The 24,777-nt window shown below is 44.6% G+C and overlaps 1 protein-coding gene across 1 annotated transcript in view; it reads left to right on the top strand.

Moving 5' to 3' along the window:
• The window catches only part of LOC135902793 (uncharacterized), a 93,814-nt gene that overhangs the window by 43,537 nt on the left and 25,500 nt on the right, over positions 1-24,777 (top strand). The window contains exons 6-8 of the mRNA XM_065433059.2: positions 5,442-5,533; positions 19,579-19,716; positions 23,648-23,908. Coding sequence (XP_065289131.2) covers positions 5,509-5,533; positions 19,579-19,716; positions 23,648-23,908 — 424 coding nt within the window. The 5' untranslated portion in view covers positions 5,442-5,508. The remainder of the gene's footprint in view (positions 1-5,441; positions 5,534-19,578; positions 19,717-23,647; positions 23,909-24,777) is intronic.

The raw sequence follows: 24,777 nt of genomic DNA, 5'->3' as shown, positions 1-24,777 counted from the left end.
ATTCGGTAAATGCAATGTTTGCTGTAAGCAGTGTCGAACAGAAAGCTTTTTGTTCCGGTTTTCCTTCCATTTCAGCGAAAATGGTTCAGTTCTGGTACACTCCGGTGCAAATAAATAACGGTCCAAACTGGTGTGAGCCGGTTCGGGTTTGTTTGCATAACCGAATAATAGTTAAAGCATAATGGCGCCAATCTATATATTGCCTTTGTTTTCCGCGCTGATCCCAAGAGCGCAATTTATTTCTTACAGAAACTCTTCGGTGCTCCTGATATGAACGAAAAGAATAAAAAAAGAAGTATGCGTGTGGCTCAAGGCACTGGTGATTGGGAAAAAAAGTTATGGAAATTCAATGCAAGTGTGGGAACATGTAATTTTTCTTTAATTCTGGGGCTTTACGTGCCAAAGCCATTTTCTGATAATGAGGCACGCCGTAGTGGGGAACTTCGACCACCTGGGGTTCTTTAACATGCACCTAAATCTATGAGAAAATGTTCCAAAAGCCAGGGGAACTCATGCTTCAAAGTGTTCTTTTCACTGTCTTTACTTAACGAAACATAACAAAAAACATAGACGTTTCGCCACCTATGCGGGTGGCATCGTCAGTACACAATGGCAACAAATGAGAAATACATCTTATTTATCTATGAAACTGCCGTAAACATCCGGCAGGGGGCCACGGTTAGAGTTGCATGAAGATTGATTACGACGGATGAACTTGTTGCCATTGTGTACTGACGATGCCACCCGCATAGGTGGCGAAACGTCTATGTTTTTTCTTATGTTTCGTTAAGTAAAGCCAGTGAAAACAACACTTTGAAGCACCTAAATCTATGTACACGAGAGTTTTAGCGTTTCGCCTCCATCAAAATGCGGCCGCCATGGCCGGGATTCAATCCAGCGACCTCGTGCTTAGCTGCCGAACACCGTAGCTACAAAGCAACCACGGTGGTTGGAAACATGTTTGAAGCAACGCCCTAGTGAACCGATTCAGTAAGTAGTTTACAACTAGATGTGATGCATAGAATTGTGTTTAACGTTGACTCAGCGATGCTATGAAGAGTTAGGCGATGTATGGTACCTGCCGAGAGAAAAATAGTGATGAAAGGTGCATAAGCACTTTATACATATTGCGCGAGCCGCATTCCCGTTCTAGAGTTGATGGCCCCGTACCCTGCATATATTCACATATATTCAATAGCACATATATATTCAATATTCAATAGCCGGCAATTCACATATTCAATAGCCGGGAATCGATGACCCGAATATAATTCAGCTTTGGAAACTCAAACAAGCCGTTAAAATTACTAGCAGGTCTCAAAACAGAGTTTCGATCTTTGGCACTACCTAATTGGACAAAATTTCCTAATACAGAGTGTAGGGTCATCATCATCACCATCATCATCATCATTATCATCATCAGCCTAATTACGCCCACTGCAGGACAAAGGCCTCTCGCATACTTCTCCAACTACCCCGGTCATGTACTAATTGTGGCCATGATGTCCCTGCAAACGTCTTAATGTCATCCACCCACCTAACTTTCTGCCGCCCCCTGCTACGCTTCCCTTCCCTTGGAATCCAGTCCGTAACCCTTAATGACCATCGGTTATCTTCCCTCCTCATTACATGTCCGGCCCATGCCCATTTCTTTTTCTTGATTTCAACTAAGATGTCATTTACCCGCGTTTGTTGCCTCACCCAATCTGCTCTTTACTTATCCCTTAACGTTACACCGATCATTCTTCTTTCCATAGCTCGTTGCGTCGTCCTCAATTTCAGCAGAACCCTTTCCGTAAGCCTCCAGGTTTCTGCCCAATATGTGAGTACTGGTAACACACAGCTGTTATACACTTTCCTTTTCAGGGATAGTGGCAACATGTTGTGCATGATTTGAGAATGCCTGCCAAACCCGCCCCAGCCCATTCTTATTCTTCTAGTTATTTCAGTCTCACGATCCGGATCCGTGGTCACTACCTGCCCTAAGTAGATGTATTCCCTTACCACTTCCAGTGCCTCGCTACCTATCGTAAACTGCTGTTCTATTCCGAGACTGTTAAACATTACTTTAGTTTTCTGCAGATGAATTTTCAGACCCACCCTTCTGCTTTGCCTCTCCAGGTCAGTGAGCATGCATTGCAATTGGTCTCCTGAGTTACTAAGCAAGGCAATATCATCAGCGAATCGCAAGTTGCTAAGGTATTCTCCATCAACTTTTATCCCCCATTCTTCCCACTCCAGGTCTCTGAATACCTCCTGTAAACATGCGGTGAATAGCATTGGAGAGATCGTATCTCCCTGTCTGACGCCCGCCTTTCTTTAATGGGATTTTGTTGCTTTCTTTGTGGAGGACTACGGTGGCTGTCGAGCCGCTATTGATATCTTCCAGTATTTTTACATATGGCTCATCTACACCCTGATTCCGTAATGCCTCCATGACTGCTGAGGTTTCGACTGAATCAAACGCTTTCTCGTAATCAATGAAAGCTATATATAAGGGTTGGTTATACTCTGCACATTTTTCTATCACCTGATTGATAGTGTGAATATGGTCTATTGTTGAGTAGTCTTTACGGAATCCTGCCTGGTCCTTTGCTTGACAGAAGTCTAAGGTGTTCCTGATTCTATTTGCGATTACCTTAGTAAATACTTTGTAGGCAACGGACAGAAAGCTAATCGGTCTATAATTTTTCAAGTCTTTGGCGTCCACTTTCTTATGGATTAATATTATGTTACCGTTCTTCCAAGATTCCGGTACGCTCGAGGTTATGAGGCATTGCGTATACAGGGTGGCCAGTTTCTCTAGAACAATCTGACCACCATCCTTCAACAAATCTGCTGTTACCTGATCCTCCCCAGCTGCCTTCCCCCTTTGCATAGCTCCTAAGGCTTTCTTTACTTCTTCTGGCATTGCTTCCGGGATTTCGAATTCCTCTAGGCTATTCCCTCTTCCACGATCGTCGTGGGTGCCACTGGTACTATATAAATCTCTGTAGAACTCCTCAGCCACTTGAACTATCTCATCCATATTAGTAACGATATTGCCGGCTTTGTCTCTAAACGCACACATCTGATTCTTGCCTATTCGTAGTTTCTTCTTCACTGTTTTTAGGCTTCCTCCGTTCCTGAGAGCCTGTTCAATTCTATCCACATTATAGTTCCTGATGTCCGCTGTCTTACGCTTGTTGATTAACTTAGAAAGTTCTGCCAGTTCTATTCTAGCTGTAGGGTTAGAGGCTTTCATACATTGGCGTTTCTTGATCAGATCTTTCGTCTCCTGCGATAGCTTACTGGTTTCCTGTCTAACGGCGTTACCACCGACTTCTATTGCGCACTAACCCTCCCCCCACCCCCTGTCAGGGTAGGGTACCTCGTGGTAAATACGCAGCTGTCCCGGAAAGGCATAGATGAAATGTAGAAAATAAAGTAAATGAAAGAAGTTGTTGAATATATGGTCTCGTTTCACTAAGAGATCTGCGTGCGTTCGAGATTCATGAGAGTCAAGATTACATATACAAGATTTTTTTCCTAATTTATTGTTTACGTAAGAAAAACATGGGTGTTCGCTCCGGCAGTTTTCTTTTTCGCTCTACATAAAATTTGGTCAACTGCCGCTCCGAAGCCTGTGAAAAAAGAACCAAACTCTCGCATAAAGCCTGCATTCCGCATTCAGATCAGCGATAATCACACAGTCAGTGCCAGGCCTCATATCAGAGGAAAAGGAGGAGTAAGATCACGAAGGACTTTGTGATAAGGCTACTGCAGCAACAACTTTGTAGACAAGACAAGCAAAGGCAGTACTCCAGCCGGAAGTCGAGAACTCATTGCCACAACACCCGGATAATGTTCCGCCAGAATACGGGCAAGCAGCCAAAATGTGCTTACGGAGAGCGAGGACGGGCACGGCTATGATATCAGCGTGGCTGGCACTCGTTTTCACAAACTAGAATTTTAGTACTGTAGGATCAGAAGTCGACGTCTTCTATCATGTGGGGGTGTGCACAGCACTTACCTAGCACCGACTCAACACTCTAGATCATCAGGCTACCTTGAACCTTCCACCACACAAGTTTTCAGCACCAGACGAGGCCACGAGAAAACTCATTGCCCTCCCCCCCCCATCCCCGCGCACAGACACCCAGAAACAACACCGAAAAAAAAAGTTCCAGTACTCCCTCCCCATGTAACCCTGACAGACTTCTTTTCCAGCGCGATCTTACATTGCCCTGCCCAATTTTCCCTTCCTTCTTCCCGTCCTTTCCAGAGATACCCATATACCAAGAGGAAAGACCACATTAGTTTATTATAAATAAAAGTTCTCGACACCAACACCGGACAGCAGGCATAACAGGCGCAGTAGCGTTCGCTTTAGGCATCACGTTGTTAAAGTAAACCTCAGAAGCAATGTCATTTCTATTGCACCTACTTCATTTTAAACACTAATGTGACGAAAAGCCACCACCCAGCTAGAAAGTGCTTCTCAACTGTAACATATGTAACTATCATCAATTTCAAGTGGTTTCGAATTTAATTAGTAGTATAAGGTCAGCGCAACATTGGACGGAGGGCGGAACGAACAAACACAGCATTTGTGTTTGTTCTTTCCAACCTCCGTGCCCTTTCGTTTCACTGTTTTCATAATATATTAGCTACTAGCCCTGTCGCACACTGCGAGTTTATTATTACCAATCCTGCCTCACGACAAGTGGTGATGGTGGGGGACGGGGGGGGGGGGGGGGGGGCGGGGGGTCCGGAGCAGCGACATTGAAAAGCGCGCAATAGCAGTGTTGTCGTGTCTAAAGCCACAGGAAGCTTGTGCGCGTTTACTAATGAGTTATTATACTTAAGCTACAAGCGCAGGCAACGCATGGAGGAAAAGCTCTTCAAAAGGCAGGCTACGTGAACCCAAAACCACTTTACTTCGGGATGAAAAGACAACGTAACGTTCTGGTTCAGTTCAGATGAATGAAAAAAAAATGTTTTTCGTGGTTTTCGGTTTTTGTTTAGTTAAGGTTCGATACCCTAGCCGTCAGGTAATACCTAAACATCCCATTGCTAAAAATTTGTTAATTAATAAAATATGTATTTGGATTTATTGCGCAAGCAATGGCCGCTTCTTCAATCAATGCAGTACAAAGATTAGACTGCTTGTTTAGAATACTGTTGTCGGTCACGTACAGCCTCCACTTAGTAATTATAATTGCGATACGGCCACCGTAAAGATATGACAAGTACACAACTAGAACACGATTATGGGCAAGGAGGCACTACCTCGTCCATGTTCGTGTCCTAGTTGTTTGTCAATTACAGCTCTGCAGCGCTGTATCCCAATTAGGCTATTCCAGGTAGCCCCAGTGCAAGCCTTTATTTACATTGAAATACTCTGTATTGCCTAAAAGAAAAACAAACTGCGTCGTAAATTTTTCAACCTTTTCATCCAGGAATCCAGAAGTGGCTCAGGCCATCTGCATCGCCGCGGTGGGGCTGGCGGCTCTGCTGGGCGTCGTCATGTTCTTCCACACCAGGGCACCGCGTAAGCTATTTCACGTTACTGCTCCGTGGTTTTCATTTTGGCATTTATGCTCAACAAAACGACAGAATTTTTCAAGACACGTGTCAGGACAATGGCGGAGAGCACGCAGCCAGGTTTGTTGGAGCACGATTTGTTATAAAATGTAAATGTAGTGCACGCAACAGGTTTGCGTAAGCAGTGAGCTTGGTAGTGAACGCACGCAGAAGACGTTCTCGTCACAGGCGCTTTAATCCTCTCTACAATTTGATTCGTGCGTAATCGAAATTACACGTAATTCAGTTGCGTGCAGTATATTTATTATAAAAACAAAGTTTAACAATTTGAGGGCTTTTCTCGTCCACAACCTATAATCGCCAGCAATCCTGCGTGCAGGCATTTCCCTTGTTTAGCAGTCGGGGCTCGCGACTTTCCTGTCAGGAACGCAAGGTCATGATGAGCCGATATATTGCAGCAATGCCTCCCACTCGATTCCGTGTCACTCTCATCATCCGCTATTGAAGGCCGGCTGATTCCATTGATAACCTGGGCAGTGTGCCGCTTTGACCACTGACGATGCACGACTAGCATGAAAAGGAATAGCATTGCAAAGGCATTGCTACAAGATCGCAGCCACGATTGCGCACGGCATTCGTTACTTGAAATTGAAGCGCCGTGCTACTTGAAGCGCCGCGCTAAAGGCAAGGAATGTGCGCAAACTAGACGACCAGTATTGCTTGGGGCCGAGGTAATCCTCACAGTGTGAACATTTTTCTATGGGTCCATGCAAGGGCTTTCATTTCAGATTAACCGGATTTCCCTGCTTACCTCTACCTTTTGTATGGAGTTTCCTTTGCATACTACTTTTCGCGCCCCTATGTGCCAGCCATCTGTCGCTGAATAGCGAATTAGGCGGCATTATTTATGGTCAGTGCACAAGTATTAGGGGTGTTTAGTTTGGTATGTTGGCCAACGCCCCCTACCGAAAATAGTATTTGGTGATGCAGTGAGCTTTCAGTTAATCGTTGGTATTTGACGTGAATTCTGAAAGACGCCATAGTGCAAAGTCACGGAAAATTTCGTTACAAATAAGATATTCGTGAGGTTGAACGTACCAAGAGAGTGACACACGGGCTACAACGGATGGCGCATAGCGAATGATCCCGAATTATTTTGGCCCAAGTAGGGTTCCCTACAATACACACCCAAACCACATTACTCGATCATTCATCAGTTCCACCCCCAATTTGAGACATTTAATTATTATCATTTGTAAATGTCGATGATTGGTAGTTTCATAAGCGATAAGACCTTAACAATACAAACAAAAACATTGATCAGAGAGAATACCCATATGATCAGATTTATGCATACCCTTAGGGATACATAGGGCTCCATAGAAAATGCATGGGAAGCCTATAATACGGGTGGGCCAAATTGAAATTTGGAAGTGGGCCAACTAGAAATTTGGGGTGGGCCAACTTAATAGTTAGGGGCGGAATTCAGGGCTTACTGTAATATCGGAGTGGGCCAGCTTGAAATTTAGAAACTGGCCAGCTTGAAATTTGTGAGTGGCGCAACTGAAATATGGGGGCGCACTTATGCTAAGTAACACTTAGACAGCTCCAGTGGATTTTCTGCATACCTCTGCATCGTTCTTGGCGCTTACCACGGCGTCCACTTGACCCACTCCCACATTCTAGTATACTCTAATTTTACGTATATCAGCGTGCTGGTGCCTAGGCAGGTCACAAGCGGCAGGTTATAGTGCCATTGGCCGCTGGATGTGCCAGATATCCACCTATCCGCTTTCTGCTCACTGCATTTAATGCCTTTTGGTTCTTGGCCTCCATGCCTTCAAACATTTTTGCTGTTGCAATGGTAACACCTTGCTGCGGAACGTGCGAACGATTTGTCGCGTGTTGCAAACTTCGCAACGGCGACGCAGACAACTGGAGGACGAATCGCGCGCACCCACATGGGGTGACTAGAAAACATCGCTTGCCATCGCGCGTTCGGGAACATTTTCCCATAATGGGCCTCCGTTTTCAATGCAGCAGCATTAGGAGACTGTAGAAGCATAAAAAGTATGTCTGAAGTGTGCGAAACCGGTCCCATGGCGGTTATATATATATATATATATAGCCAATAAACAGTGAAGCAAGCATCGGGGAGATTAGCCACAGAAAATTTCCCCAATGATTGCCTGGACTTATTGTCTGTTGGCTTTATATCTTCATGATTAACCAAAGTCGAGCTCCTCTGCTTCCTATCGCGTCTCGTGTATATATGTATATATATTTGCTGGATGTCCCAGCTAACTTGGACCAAGGTTTTAAAAATACCAAGAGCTCTAGAGAAATGGATACCAAGTGCATAGTAGCCATAGTCGTATGTGCTTACGGCCAGTATTTTTTTCCTCACGAAGTATTACTTAATAACTTTTTTTTTTGGTCATTGGAAGCTCCTTTAAGAGATAAGCAAGACACGCGCACTATGACGATCTCCGCAGAAAACGGGCGCTGTGGACTGTGGACGTCGATGCAATCTTTTTTTGTCGTAGAATACAGTGATTTCTCCCTTTCTCTCTCTTCCCAGTAAAATCTTTCTTACCACCAGTCTTGTGTTTGTTACGGGAAAGAACTGTTGTTGTAGCGCTCTTTTTCTCGCATTTGCCCGCCGACGCGCTCACCTGCGTTCCAGTGCGTTATCTTCTACAAGCTTGTCTTCGGGTGCAGTTCTCTCGTTGCTTGCGTTTACCACGCGTGCCGTGACCGCGCAAGCTCTCGCTTGCGATCTAACTACGGTGTAAGATACATATGAGTATACACGTTACACCGAGGTTCTCACTGCACCTCCGTGAGGGCTGCGTTTCGTATGCGCTTCCTCATCGCATTCTGACGTCTCCGTTCCTTGTCAATGGGCAGTTCTGTAAGCCGCGGCATAGTTACAAAAAAGTTTCATTTTCAAAGTAATAAACAAACTCACCTAGAAACAGTTATTTTCTGTCCTGTGATTCGACGTAGGTCCCCCGATGTTGAGCGTGCCACGTGCGTGTTGAGAAAATTAGGAGCATATTTTGTGCCATAGGGTTTCCAACAATAATTACAACCAGGAACTGTAACGCTGCTATTGTTCAGCCACCAGGGTAATGATGGTTAGTGCATGAATTTGTCTGATCATCGCGCTTACGGCTTGAGAGGTTCTTGTGGCTTTGTTATGACGCTTTATGGGCCTTAGCAGCCCTAATGTTGAAAGCAATCTATACTTAAATAAATTCAGTAGACCCTATAAAATCATCATCATCATTATCATCATCATCATCATATCCTTTATTTCCATCGCAGGAAGAATGCCTCTCCGAGCGGTTTCCAATTATCCCTGTCTTGCGCTAGCCGTTTCCAACTTGCACCCGCACAATTTCCGATTTTCATCACCCCACGTAGTTTTCTGCCATCCTCGACTACGCTTCCTTTCCCTTGGCACCTATTTTGTAACTTTAATGGTACTCCAGTTATCTACCATACGCCTTACATGGACTTCCCAGCTCAACTTTTTTAATTTTATTGTCAATGAGAATATCGGCTACCTTCGTCTGCTCTCTGATCCACACCAGTCTGTTCCAGTGTCACAACGTCACACTTAACATTTTTCGTTCCATTGCTCTTTGTGAGGTCCTTAATTTGTTCTCGAGCTTCTTCGTTAATATCGAAGTTTCTGCTGCATATGTTAGCATCGGTAGAAGGCACCGATTGTACATTTTTTTTCTCAATGACAATGGTAAGCGTCCAGTCAGGATTTGATAACGCTTGAGGTATGCACTCCAACCCATTTTTATTCTTCTACAAATATTCTTCTCATGATCAGGGTCCCCTATGGGTAAATGACCTAGATAAACGTAGTCCTGTACAGATTCTTGAGGCTGACTGGCAATCGAGAATTCTTGTTCGCTTGCCAAACTCTTGAGCTTATCTGTGTTTTTTTGCGTACTAATCTTCAACCCCACTCTTACACTTCATCTATTAGGGTCTTCAATCATTCGTTGCAGTTCGTCCCCATGATAGCTGGTCAGGACAATGTTATCTGGAAAGCGAATTTTGCTAAAATATTCGCCGTTGATTCTCACTCCTAAGCCTTCCCAGTCTAATTGCTTGAATACTTCTTTTAAGCATGCAGTGAATAGCATTGAAGAAATCGTTTCTCCTTGCCTAACCCTTTTATTGATAGGTACGTGATGTTCCTTGTGGAGAACTAAGTTAGTTGAGGAGTCTATGTAGATATCTGCCAAGATATTCACGTTTGCCTTCTCTATTTCTTGAATGCGCCAGGCCTGCATGACACCTGGTATCTCCATGGAATCAAATAGCTGTTTCATCAACAATGAAACCCATATAGAGGTTGATTACACTCCGCAGATTTCTCAGTTACCTGACTGATGAAAAGGACGTGATTCATTGTAGAATAACCCGCCGTGGTTGCTCAGTGGCTATGGTGTTGGGCTGCTGAGCACGAGGTCGCGGGATCGAATCCCGGCCACGGCGGCCGCATTTCGATGGGGGCGAAATGCGAAAACACCCGTGTACTTAGATTTAGGTGCACGTTAAAGAACCCCAGGTGGTCAAAATTTCCGGAGACCTCCACTACGGCGTGCCTCATAATCAGAAAGTGGTTTTGGCACGTAAAACCCCAGATATTATTATTATTATCATTGTAGAATATCCCTTCCTGAAGCCAGCCTGTTCTCTTGGTTAACTGAAGCCGGGTGTTTCCCTGATTCTATTGGAAATCGTCTTATTGAATATTTTATGCAATATTGAAAACAAGGTAATGTACCTATTATCCTTCAATTCTTCAGCGTCCTTCCTGATGGATTAGTATACTATTGGCTTTCTTCCAGCTCTTTGGTGCACTTAAAGTTGTTAGGCATTGCGCATAAATGGCAGCAAGCTTTTTAACCATGATATCATGTAAAGACATATAATGTAAGTGCGCCCTCATATAAACTCACGTCTGGGGAGCCTTGAAGTTCAAATCAAATAAAAAAAATATCTCTTACATCTTTGATAAAATCAGTTGTTATTCCATCTCTTGCTGCCGCTTTCCCTCAGAACATGCCTTCAAAGGCCCTTCTAACATCATCACTATATACACAAGGAGTCTGTGTATGCTGATCGTGACTACTTCCAATGAGGGCGGCGTGGCTCCTATGGGAACTGTACGGGTCCAGTATAGAATACTGCAACATTTACTATACCATCTTAAAGTGCTGATGAAATCACCCGCTTCTTTTTCAATGCATACATCTCGCCTTGTCCTGCGCCAAGTTTTCTTCTCAGTTATTTGATTCACGTCCATTTTTACTGCTTCCTCATTATTTACGACATTATATTTTTGAATATCCCTTACTCTCTTCTTCTTTGTCACCTTTGACAGTTCATCAAATTCTGTCTGATCCCTTGAGTTAGACACTTTCATGCTTTGTTGCTTCTTTATTAGATCATTTTTTTACTTGGGAGAGCTTACGTACTGGGTGCCTTGGTGCCTTACGTCTGACTACAATTAATGTTTCTGAAATGAGCCTAGTTACTGTTTCATGAATCACCGCTAGGTTATGTTAGCTTCCTGTTTCAAGACTGCATATTTGTATTCGAGCACCAGCCTGAATGCGTCTACATTTACTCTTACTGCGTCTAGGCTAGCTTCTTTCTTCTTGACTAACTTGCTCATAAAAACTCAATATCGCTACTAATTGAAGCGGTTCCGCCTTTCGAGGTAGTCGAATCGAAACGCGCCAAGCGTCTCAACGCGTTCGCTTCCCCGCGAGAAATTTGTAAGGGTGTTCTGTGCCTCTTGTGGATTCATGCGTCCGTGGCGTAGTTTTTGTGCGAAGCATACTAGCCGCACAACCACGCTCTTCCTTGCTGCGCCGCGCGCGGCCGCGTAGCTACCATATGACGTCATAACAGCTGCAAAAGCGGAGGCTCAACTCGTGCGCTCGCTTGCGGCCGCGTAGCTACATAGCCGGGTCTCAGCTCGTGTGCTCGCCTGCATGAGTTGTTTCTTCGTCTAGCCGAACCAAATATAGCCAAGCAACAGCAGTTGACCAGGCTAAACAGTGGTTCAACAATTAAAATAAAGGCTAGTATGCTTCGCATCCTGGGTTTAACCTTTTTCAATATCGGAGTTCTCTACTAGACGGCCTGTGTTCGACTCCTGACAGTGGACGATTTCAATATATTTGTTTAATTATCAGCAACACAATGCATACTTAGCTCAAATTATTAGCATACAAAGTCACGAAGCCGTTTGAAGCCAAGAGGACTAAGTTTAGGCAAATTCATGAGCTAAACATTGTTCACATGCTAGCGCTAGCGTGTCTACCCCACTTGCAGTTCCCATAGCCACAAGTACCGGAGTTCCCTCTGGTATTGTTTTATAAAACTGGATAGTATGGCCCTTGCGCGGATGTGTGTCGGCAGCCTTATGACGAAACAATCGCGTCATAGGTTCGTGCGCACAAGTAGGTCGCGGCAAGCGTGCGCAAGCTTGTGTTTTCAGAGAAATTCACCTATTCAAGCGTAGATGGCACTACGGGCTTCTGGGGCACGAAACATAAGGACGAATAGAACGTAGCAGAAAGTGAACACGAGCACATATAGAAAGAATAATACAACTTAAAATGGCGCAAGCATCTGCATTCTCGTGCGTTCGTTCCGTTTGCCGCAGTTAGAACAAAGTTGCGCAGATGATTTGGACCCTCAAATCCTGTATTGTAGAAATGTCACTTGGCTGGGTGGCTGGGTGGCTGATTGGGCAAGTTGGTGATTCACGATCGTGAGTGTACGGCGCGAAGGTTAAGCGCGGACGAGACAAGTGACAATGACAAGCGCGGTAAAACTTCTCCTTGTCACAATGTTTCGTCCATGTTTAACCTTTGCTCTGTACACTCTGGACCTGTGTAATAGAGTTCCTATTTTCGAATAGACGCAGGTTTGTTGAAAATGCATTATCTGTATTAGAGCAGCGTTAAGTGGACACTTAAACTTGTCAGTTTTTGTATACCTGGCAGTAACATTTTAAGAAGAAACTCTAGTAACTTTTGCAGCAACTACTGCGGTTAGCATTAAGGGAGTAGTTGCAAAGCGCGACAATCTTTATATTGGTATTTTGGCAATGGATACTTTGCTGAGTCTAACCAGTTTTTGTGGTGTATCTCCGTATCTGGCTGTTTTGTCGCAATACGTAGCGCGACAATTCGCAATACGTAGGGCAACAATCTTTTTCGTCTGCGGAAATCCAGCGAAGCATGGAGCGCTTGCCGTGCATAGTTAGATTTGGTAGGCTGCTGTGCACTAAGGGTACATGTGACCTACTTGGTGATGATGAGTACCAAGGTGGGCCACTACCCCTTTGTTGGCTGGGCCATTAACGTCGAAGTACAGGCAACTTGCTTGCTACAGCGATAACGCCAGCACCGGAGTATGCGGCAGCTGCGCGCTTACAAAGGCAGCTTGTATAATTAAGAAATACGAAGTGGTCTGCGACACCAGTTTCATGGCTTTGTGAAACCTTGTGGGAGACAGCTGTACCTCCAGGGACAGCTACTACACAAATATCGACAGCCATGCTCTCACCTTATTTGTCCTCAGCTGAAGTTGTCATGGTCAGTTTGTCATAGGCAATATCCGCGGGGCATTCTACCAACACGAGACAGTCTTGAACTCTGCGATATGGTAGCTAATGATAAATACACGCACTGCGCACAGAGCTAGACCTACATGTATGTAGTAAAGGAGTATGTTGTAGCACGCACCTTCCGGAAGCTGATTGCAAGAATGTTCGGACTATCCATCGTGCGGCACTACGCAGGCGAGATCGCTTTGCGAGTCTCTCCTACTACAGCGCTAGATACGTTTCGTGGTGCTTCCGCAACATTGCAAAACGACCTTGGCACTCAAATAGAGCAATGAACCCCAGAATGCCTAAACTACAGGTGATAGTATGGGGTTATTTTGAAGAACAGCTGTTCAAACTCGGTGAAGCCGAGTTTCTTCACCGCAAGTCTACGCGGTACCTAACCTTCTCTCTATCCAGTCTTCCTAAAGCCATAATGTTGCCCAAATTCTGTTTGCCTGAGCAGAAACTGTAATTGTGCGTGCTCCAGGTGTCATTCATGAATTCGAGGCTCACAATAATGCTTTTGCATGTACACTGTACTAGTGTTCTTTGACAAAGCCAATGTCAAGCAGACACCCTTTACTATTTGATTTCCTCATCTGTATTTTTTATATCAAATACGATGTATTACATGTCCGATACGTTATATTGCAGTCTACGTTCATCCAACAGTTGTACGCATGCCTACGAGTGAATAAATTTTCTTGTCATCTATGAAAATTTTCTTTTAGTTGGACTGTGTACATATAACCTTGTAATATTTAGGTTGTCACCGACTATGTAGTATATGAGTCATTCCATACTAAAATATCCAGCGTTTTTTTTTACCGTCACAGATATAGTTGAAAAATGTTCTGCATGTTTGTTAAAGTTAGAAACTCATTCTTCACGTTTATTTTTCTTGCCAAATATTTTCGACCATCATGGCGAAAATTTATAGTTCCGGCCAAGCTGAACTAGGAAGCAGCAATCAACATTTCTTTCTAAAGGCATGTTGCATATTCCAGACATTTAGATGGTGTTTATGGCAAGATAATTAAGTGGTATCACTGCCAAATTAAACAATTTTTCAAATATTTGAATACTTCGAGGACTTTTCACACCGCAAAAGTCAGAATAATTGCAAAGTTTAAAATTTTTTCTTCGAATGCAGGAAAGTCCAGAACGCACAAATTTACTATGCAATGGTAGCCCGGTTGACATAGTATAGCCAAAAAAGTATTTGAAGCTTTGGACGTTTGGCTTATCGCCTGAAAAAAAAGTATCAATTTAATTTATTTGGTAAAAAGCTTCCGTTTCAATGTCGAGAAAGTTGTTTTGGTGGTCGGCCTAAATATACATGCGATACATCATTAGACAGCTCTGCATGTCTGCTATGTATTTGAGAAGTTACAAAAAAGCCATTTTGTAAACGCGAGAAATGATTTTTGGAAATGTTCATAATAATAATATTTGGGGTTTTACGTGCCAAAACCACTTTCTGATTATGAGGCACGCCGTAGTGGAGGACTCCGGAAATTTTGACCACCTGGGGTTCTTTAACGTGCACCTAAATCTAAGCACACGGGTGTTTTCGCATTTCGCCCCCATCGAAATGCGGCCGCCGTGGCCGGGATTCGATCCCGCGACCTCGTGCTCAGCAGCCCAACACCATAGCCACTGAGCAACCACGGCGGGTAGGAAATGTTCATATATGGATCGCGAAAACAACATAAGTATGCCTCGCCATGTCAAGCAAGGAAACATTTTTAAATAAGTAAGCCCGAGAAACTATTCAACAGACTGCGACTGAGTTTTTTTTTTATCACTACGAAGACAAGGGACGTCAAGCGCCACAGCCTCGACAGATATTTCTTTTTCCGTGAATGCGAAAAGTGGACATCAACCACGCCTGAACACTTCTGCCTGAACAAGGCACATATCGATTTAATTACCAAGCATGTTCAACATGTTCAACAGTGTGGTAACACGCAACACTAGAAGACTTTGCTCACATTCGTGTAGGCTTTCAGCTCTAATTACAAAGGTGTTTCCTTTAAACTTGTAGTTCTTTGGTCTCCAGGGCCGGTATGACGTAAAACTATTCCAATCTGTTTTTATTCCAAATCGGCCATTAGCCCTCCATGATAGGTCAAAATGGCTCGGGCTCTGCCCATATCAGTGTGGCGCCCATCAATATGAACTGGACCGGAACCGTTCTGAGTTTTCCGGGAAGGCCAATGGCCGATTTGGAATAAAACTGACTAGTATAGTTTTACATTATAGGACCCCGTGAGCAGAGCACGAAGTACGCTGCTTTCTGTATGTCGTAATGCATGTAGATATATAGCGCTGCATTGCGAACAGACATATCCTTTAACACGGTTGTCTGGACGATATCAGTGCTCTTTATGGATTTGCTGGATAATGCAGATATTTCTATTTCTAAACTGCGTGAAACGTAGCTTTCAGCTCTGCAGGACTCCCTCACGAGATGAACACGTCGGGATGTTCCATGTGCAATGGCTGTATGGTTCACCTGGCACACACCAATCACACGCCGCAATGCGTTAGAGAGTGCACATCTTGGCACTAAAACGCACACAATAGCACCATTTCTCTGTAATCCGCTTTGCAGACAAAGTCAGCAAGATTGTACTTCATAGTATCATTTCTCTGTGTCATCTGCATGCTAGGCCGGCAAGCTTGGGCGCACGTCGCAGAAAGGCTGGTGCTGACACAAACAATCAACAAATTAAAGTGGTGTTTAAACAACAGACTTTTTGTAACTTTTCACATGCATAGCAGACATAAAGAGCTATCTAAAGATGTATCTCGTATATTTTGAAACTGACCGCCAAGGCTACGTTTTTTAGCTTCAAGATGAAGCTTTTTGTAAAAAAAAAATTGAACTTTCAATTTGTTTTTTTATGCGATCGGCTAAGCCTTTTTAGCTTCAAGTATTTTTTGGTTATGCCATGTCAACCGAGCCGCCATGCTATATTAAATTTGTGCCTTCTGGATTTTCCGACGTCCCAAAAGCATATTCAAACTTATCGATATTATTCGCTGTTCCTCTTGCCAAAAGCACTAGAAGCATTCAAATAATAAAAAAAAATAGCTATTTTGGAAGCAACACCACTTCATCAGCCTCCCACACAAATAATTTGAACGACTGAATCATACACACAATGCGCCACAGAAAAAAGAAATACTGAGTGATGCCTTCTAGCTCAGCTGGACAGGAAAAATACATTGTCGCCAAAATAGTTAGAAAAATGTTTGAAACAAAAGTAAACGTGGAGAACTAGTTTTGCACTACAACGAACGTGTGCGAATTCTTTCATCTATACCTGTGATATTCGAAAAAACGTTGTTTAATTGGGCGCGGAATGACCCTATATTTACTTTATTTAGGAGAGAAGGTGAGATATACGACGGAGCTTCGGGCTTCGGGATCCGAATTTGGCGGCAACTACCGTAGACAGCTCGGGGTGGAGCCATGCAGCATCCCCGCGGACGTTCACATTGGCAAACACGGGAGCTCAATACGCGTTCCGTTATGTTAACGCTACACCAGGTCTTGGCCGACGAATTGAACCGGTGGTGGTATGTGTTGATAGCGACGGCCACGTTGGACGTTAATGCTCGTATATCATCTACGGACAATGTTTAGAACTTTTCATTGGCACAAAGCCGGAGCGTCTTCAAGTCCCAGTAACAATCAGGACTCATAGGCTCAGTAACGACAGTTTGTGTGCAAGATGTCGGTACAACACCGTCCTATGCGTACCCCTCAGCACGTACAGTCGCGGACAGAATAAAATGGACCACGGGATCTCCGAATACGTTCAATTCCCGAGCAGCTTGTAGCAGTAACCAGTAAAACTGCCCACGACAACATGGTTAGCATTTTCTAGTCGAGGTCTAAAATGCAAATACCAGATTGCGTTGTGAGGTTGCGGAGATATTCAGCTTTTTCTTAGATTTCATGGTCCGTAATATTCTGTCCACGACTGTACATCAAGCAAGCGAGAAATTCTCGATAATAATAAGCTCTGTAGAGTCGGCTGCAGAGGGTGCATTGAATGTGCCATGCCAGCTTGTTATGTTGATGGTATCTGTGCATATGTTATAAAAAGTTCGGAATAAAGTAACGTAGGAGTAACCGATTACTTTTGAGTAATTGCTTATTTACTTCCGTCGGCAATTGAAATGAATTACATTTTTGAATGAAATAGTCCCAATTGTAATCCGTTACATTTTTTTCTGTGCCGTCTACAAGTCTGCTGCTATGAGAGACACAGGGGCTCCCCTTTCGCCTCCGCGCGAACGAAGGGGTGTGTTCCCCTGCGACACGCTCTCTATCCAGAAACTGGCATCCAAATCTATCACCTCAGCGAGGGCGCACTCTGAGTCAGAAACTATTCTCGAACAATGTGATTGCAGTAGCCGGTTGCCCAACAAGCGAAGTCCATAACATGGCCTCCAAGTTTTGGACATCATCTATTGGTGCACGCGTGAGGTCACATGGTTTAGCCCTCAGTGAAAGGGAACGATTCAGTGGCTTTTCATGTGCTACACCCACCATCCCGGTGAGATTTTTCGACGTGTGACCAACGACGTTCTTCCACTTCTTCTCGCGTGACGGCATGCTTTCGTTGCATTTTCAATAACCTTTGGTCACTGTAGTAGAGCTCAGTGAAGCACTTTTCTTCCAGGCGAACGCTGCGAATGTAGGGTTGCCAATGCAAAGCGAACCCTGCCAGTGCAGTACACCGGAAGCGAGAAGTTACACAATTGTCCCCTCTGAGTAGGTGCTAAACCACGTGACCTCGTGCGAGCCCTAACTATAGAGAAAAATGGGAACTTGATGTCTTCCCACCACATCACGTTACATGCTCGCAGGCGAAATGAATATCCCGGCTTCTCTCTAAGCGGTGACATCATTTGGTCAAATTCAGTTATATTCAGAAAACTGCGATGGTGGTCATAAAAAGGCACTTGTTTTAATATACTTCATAGAATTCTTGTTTGACTATGTATAAAGGGTAGGAACCATGTGCACTAACGACACACGTGTAGCCCGTATGTAGCATGTCTATAATGTCTGCCTATGTTCGTTTTGACGCGAAAGAAGTGATTAAATTTATTGTGGTCACCAACACCAAGAAACCACTGAACCGATCCAAATAATTTTTGTTGTGTTGGTAGTGGGACTAGAAGCGTTCGAAAACATATGCTGGTTATCATGGTTGTCCGTGGATTAAACTAGATAATTCCGGGAACTTATATTTGGACCCAATCTCGTGCATTTTATGAGTTATGTGCAGAAAAACCTTGAAGCATTAGTTTAAATAGGGGCTAAGCGAAAATTAATAAACCATCCTCTTTTGTCCGCTTAGAGGTCTTACCTCAAATGCTTCCAAACTTTTCCCGCTGCCTTCAGAGAACCAAAAGTTATAGCAACTATACAGCTGCAGAGAAGTGGGGCCTTGTTGGTTTGGGTAGTTAAGCAAAGTTTGAAGCGTGTAGGTCGCATACAGCTTCGTGAAAAAAAAAATGCTTATACGAGCTTTCCAGAGCTTTACAAGCATATTTTATGAAGTGCGCAGGAAGTCTGCCTAATATTCTGAAAGAAGCGAAAGTGCCAGAAAGTCGAAATTTATTATATCCTTGTGCGCTCAGAAGCGTTATTATATCAGATGCTTACAAAATTTTTCCGTTGCCTTCAAAGAACCAAAACTTATAGCAATTATAGAGCTGTGGAGAAATGGGGCCTTATTACTTTCGATGCTCAAGGAAAGTTTGAACTGTTGAGCTGAAATATAGCTTCGCAAAAAATACTTATACAAACGTTCCAGAGTTTTACTAGCATATTTCATGAACTGCGCAGGAAGTTTGCCTTTCGAACGTACCTGTTTGGCTAGGAAAAGTTTGGACATTATCAGTTAATTACAGTTGACGCAAAAAAAAATTGCTTAACCGAGATCTTGACAAAGTTATGCGGCCGTTGTCAGCAATATTTCCCGGTTTCCCTAAAGAACTCTACACAATAAAGAAAACTGCACATTTAAGAGTTTTTTGTCGTTCCTATAACTCACCCTTTTACACCAACAGGAAAGAGTGCTTGAGCGAACTAACACACCAATTTGAAAAGGTGATTTTCTGGAATCGCACCCTACCCCTTAATGTGTGTTTTGCTGAAATACGCACTAGGATTTATTTTTTTCTGCGTTATATTTTAAAGAAGGATGGTGGCATAGTGAAGTTGAAAGTATAATGCTTCTATGGCAAAGCGTACTGGTACGGTTCGAGTCTACTGGATCGTAGCTAGGCGACCGCCTAGGCATGTTGACGTATTGGAGCATACAGCGACAAACACACGTCGTTTTCTTCGTCTCCGCTCGCAGCTCCCAGGCGAGTGGCGCTGCGGAAGATCCACGCCGAGGTATCGGACGACCGCGACGAACCGCGGCCCAGGCGCGGCCACGGCCGGGCCTCGGGCGGACGATTCGACCGGCGAGAGGAACCTCACGACGAAACGGAGAGTGAGTTGCTTCTCTTCGTGTGTGGGGACGAAAACATCGAGCGAATAGTTTTTCTTTTTTTTTCTTTTCGCAATATGTACTAGAGGGCAGTCTGACGCAACAAGCGTCTGACAGCAAACGAGATATAAATGCGCGAGCCATCTGCCTTACAACCTCCCAACAGAAGTCATTATATTGGTGGAAAGTTTCTCCCAAATTATCCATCCATCCGTCCGTCCGTCCGTCCGTCCGTCCGTCCGTCCGTCCGTCCGTCCGTCCGTCCGTCCGTCCGTCCGTCCGTCCGTCCGTCCGTCCGTCCGTCCGTCCGTCCGTCCGTCCGTCCGTCTGTCTGTCTGTCTGTCTGTCTGTCTGTCTGTCTGTCTGTCTGTCTGTCTGTCTGTCTGTCTGTCTGTCTGTCTGTCTGTCTGTCTGTCTGTCTGTCTGTCTGTCTGTCTGTCTGTCTGTCTGTCTGTCTGTCTGTCTGTCTGTCTGTCTGTCTGTCTGTCTGTCTGTCTGTCTGTCTGTCTGTCTGTCTGTCTGTCTGTCTGTCTGTCTGTCTGTCTGTCTGTCTGTCTGTCTGTCTGTCTGTCTGTCTGTCTGTCTGTCTGTCTGTCTGTCTGTCTGTCTGTCTGTCTGTCTGTCTGTCTGTCTGTCTGTCTGTCTGTCTGTCTGTCTGTCTGTCTGTCTGTCTGTCTGTCTGTCTGTCTGTCTGTCTGTCTGTCTGTCTGTCTGTCTGTCTGTCTGTCTGTCTGTCTGTCTGTCTGTCTGTCTGTCTGTCTGTCTGTCTGTCTGTCTGTCTGTCTGTCTGTCTGTCTGTCTGTCTGTCTGTCTGTCTGTCTGTCTGTCTGTCTGTCTGTCTGTCTGTCTGTCTGTCTGTCTGTCTGTCTGTCTGTCTGTCTGTCTGTCTGTCTGTCTGTCTGTCTGTCTGTCTGTCTGTCTGTCTGTCTGTCTGTCTGTCTGTCTGTCTGTCTGTCTGTCTGTCTGTCTGTCTGTCTGTCTGTCTGTCTGTCTGTCTGTCTGTCTGTCTGTCTGTCTGTCTGTCTGTCTGTCTGTCTGTCTGTCTGTCTGTCTGTCTGTCTGTCTGTCTGTCTGTCTGTCTGTCTGTCTGTCTGTCTGTCTGTCTGTCTGTCTGTCTGTCTGTCTGTCTGTCTGTCTGTCTGTCTGTCTGTCTGTCTGTCTGTCTGTCTGTCTGTCTGTCTGTCTGTCTGTCTGTCTGTCTGTCTGTCTGTCTGTCTGTCTGTCTGTCTGTCTGTCTGTCTGTCTGTCTGTCTGTCTGTCTGTCTGTCTGTGTGTCTGTCTGTCTGTCTTTGTTAATCCATTTTACCTTTCAGCACGAGGGTATGATATGGCTACACACATCTTTTGGACATGCGTATTCTTCTGAAATCACTTTTACAGAAAAAATCAAAAGTTACGTTTTCGTATCGGGAGCTTTTAATGCACTACGTAAATACTGACTGTATCCGTCCTCGTGTGTAGGTGTACTAACAAATACAACTGAAAAGAAGAAGCTAGAGGAAGAAGCTATGGTCTTCGTAGCCACAAGGCTGCGAAGATCATACATAGCGTATGTGCGTACACACATATGCCCGGCATTCTCGAAATGTTTGCAACGACGAGACTACAGCTTTTTCTATAGCAATGCTCGAATAAAACTATATCGTATATATAGCTAGAAGATCGCTCTGATCGTGAAACTGTGTTTTGAAACCTGCAAACAACGTAGCAGTCAACCAGTGGTGGAGCAGCAGCCCCGTAGTTTTCGCATCAGCTCTGTGTGACATCATGGTTTTGACAGCATCTGTTCGGGCCTAGATGAATTTCTGTCGAGAATGAAATCATCAACTATGGCCGACTATGTCATCTTCACCATCATTAATATTCATCGCACCTTTAGAGGCTCAGGTGAAGCACTGCATAGTGGAGCAGCAGTGAGTAAAACAGAAAACAAACAAAGAAATTGAACAAAATAAGCATCATTATAAATGTAGAGCAATAAACAACCGAATACCAACAGCAGCGTTTAGATGGTCACTTTAGGTAGCACAAGAGTAAGCAATAGAAAAAAAAAACTTTAACTACCAGAAGCAATATAAGACAGACAAAAGTATCTGCTTATCAGTTTCCTAAATTTTAATATGATTATGATACATTGGGAACTTCATCCAATTTGAGACATCTTTGTCTACACGAATGCCCATATCTAACCACATTAACGCCAGCGTGAGTGACAGGGTAGTCCATGGTCTAATGAGTGGAACATGGCTGGGCTGTGATGAGCATTAAATGTTCTTGATTGGAATGAAACGAACAATATAGGGGGATGTGGTGAGGAAATTGAATTCGAAACCAACTGTCGGAGGAATTAGGGTCAGTGGGTATGTTCCACTGGGAATGTGCTGCTCTTCGATGAGCCTGTCGCTGCTGTCACCTGTTCCTCTTCAGAACGTACCTTTGCCCCTCCTTTCCCCCTGCGTTACGTTTTATCAAGTAAAGATTGAGCACGTGAGGTAAGGCCGTATTGCTCCAGGGCAGACCTGTTTAAGCACTCATGTTTTCCCTGGACCATCGAAGAACAGAATAGTTTGTCAGTAAAACTAGTCGACTGCAAGAATGCGTACTTCTATTATAAACACTTGTAGTCCGCAATAACAACATAGTGGCGCTGTGGGGCTCTCTAAATAAACGGATACTGAATAAGGAACCTCTTTCACGGCAAATTGGGTCACGCGATATCTGCCACTGAGTATGCGCCGACCTTCAACCAACCTATTTGATACCAACCCAGGTCACCGAATCTGTCCCACTGGGCATGTACCACTGGGGTATGTGCCACTGGTAGTATGCGCTACTCTTCAACAAGAAAGCACTTTAAAATTTTTGGCCGCTGGACAGAATCGAACCCGCGTCACATACATTCAGATATTACTGTCTGATTATATTCGGACGTGCGCCACACGCGGACATTGCGGCGGTGCGTCTAGATGGCGCCGCGTGTTCAGAGAGAAGTGAGAGAGAGGAGCCCGGCTGCAGTACGGGCCTCATACATGGCGTGTTTCGGTGGTTGCCATACGAGTGGCTACAGTGGTTGAAGGGCAATCTCAATAACGTAGGCAGTCATGCCGAAATAGCTTCCCGCATCATGCTTACCTGCAATTGGGTGTGGCTGATTGCTGCAGACTTCGATAAGGTTAGGGAGGGTTGATTTGTCAAAGGCGTTAACCGTTGTTTGGATATCCATGACGAAGGACGATGTAGCACGAGAATGTAACCAAGGACTCAACCTAGTAAATTTTCAGAGCATTTACTGCGCTAAAACGGACGAAATACGAGGAGATGATTCAGAATTTGGGACCTCCAATTAACGTGTTGCTGCTGTCGTTCCGAAAAGAATTCAGGAATGGTAATCATAGAGTAGATTCTAGAAGCGAAGCTTTTCTTTGTGAACCTCTGCGGGTTTTATGACCGTGAGCTCTTCCGCCTGGCTGTTCTCTAGCCGAATAGGCCAACCAATTACAGCGAAGTACGCGTGCGACGCGCACCGTTTTTTATGTGAATTCCTTGCACCTCCACTAGATGGCACTCGCATCCGCGGCAGCGTCGGCACCGGCCGTGCCGGGGAGCGAAAAAGAAAGAACGAGGACGCTCGCGTTCGCGCATCCATAGCAGAGGCGGCCGCATTGCATAAGCCTCTCTACAATGCCAGAATAAATCCTGCCATGTCACTTTGTGCGGACATCCAACAAACACAAACCATTGTTTCTACTCTTTGTGCACTCACACATAGCTTCGCTGTATGTAGGCTCCAACTCGTTGGATCTGCCGCATTTTTGAATGATTTATCAAACTCTTCTTTCCATGGACCCAAAATCGAAAGCCTGAAGGTATACTCCATTGGGCCAAAGCGATTTGAGGGTTCTGCCTTTTAAGTGCTTGTGTCGCTCGCGCGCAGTGCCACTGCTGCCCGTGATTAAGATGCCCGGCAGGCCCAAGAGCGAAGGGCGCAGACGGAACGCCGAGATGGACGCCATCACAGATGACCTGGACGCAATGGGGAAGACGACTGCTGCTCCGGAAGCAACCATCAGGGGCAAGGAAGTGGTGCCGCCGGCTCCACCCAGCCCTGAACATGGCAAGCCCGGACCTTCGGACTTCGACAAGCCACCGCTGTCAAACGGCCGAAACGTGGCCACTCTCCCGGCTGTGGCTATTGGTGAGCACTTACTGGGCCACCGGGAGAATGATTACAAAGGGGGGGGGGGGGGGGTGAGTGCGGTCGTATTCTGTATTTGTCCACCTAGTCGACATGTCCATTTCATCTACTGCTAAAGCGCTGATTGGCTGGGGCGCCTGTTTCCTCCTCACGCGTACCCAGTGCAGCCAATCGGAACTTCAGCAGCAGATGAAATGGTCATGTCCACCAGGGGGACACTTGTACATCCCACAAGCTTCGTATGCGAAGGCTGTGGGATCTATTGCACTATTGCACTATTGATAGTAGTATCGACATCAATAGTGTGCTATCGATAGCAGTAGCGATAGTTGTGCTATCGCTAGTGCAATAATCATCCAGTTATCTACAGCATTTATAGTTCTCCATCACTCGATCGCTAGTTTCTCTACGAAAAAAATCTTATAATCGAATAATTTCATATCGAAAAATGGGAATTCCATACACTATACCACGTGTTCCCATATTTATTTATTTATTTATTTATTTATTTATTTATTTATTTATTTATTTATTTATTTATTTATTTATTATATATATATACCGCGGTTTAATTACTAAGCCAGAACGATACACGGGCACGTCTGCTGATTGAGCGTAAGGCACCCAGCGGGCCAGCTCTATCCCCGACCGAGGCGTTGACGATGTGCCCGAAGCGCACGCCTGTATTCTTCGCTACAACTAATTTAGCTAGATAGTTTGTTTGTTTGTTTCTTTGTATCTTTGTTAGAACACATACCGCAGCCCTAAAAGGCTTATAGTAGGAGTTCAATAAAGAATTAACAAAAAAAATGATACAGAAAAAAAAACATCAATATGAATGCTTAAACAGGCACGCACATGCACTCACG

The sequence above is a fragment of the Dermacentor albipictus genome, chromosome 1 (assembly GCF_038994185.2).
Source record: "Dermacentor albipictus isolate Rhodes 1998 colony chromosome 1, USDA_Dalb.pri_finalv2, whole genome shotgun sequence".
NCBI lineage: Eukaryota > Metazoa > Arthropoda > Arachnida > Ixodida > Ixodidae > Dermacentor > Dermacentor albipictus.
The sequence above is the reverse complement of the archived record's forward strand: the minus strand, read 5'-3'. Positions and strand labels throughout refer to the sequence as shown.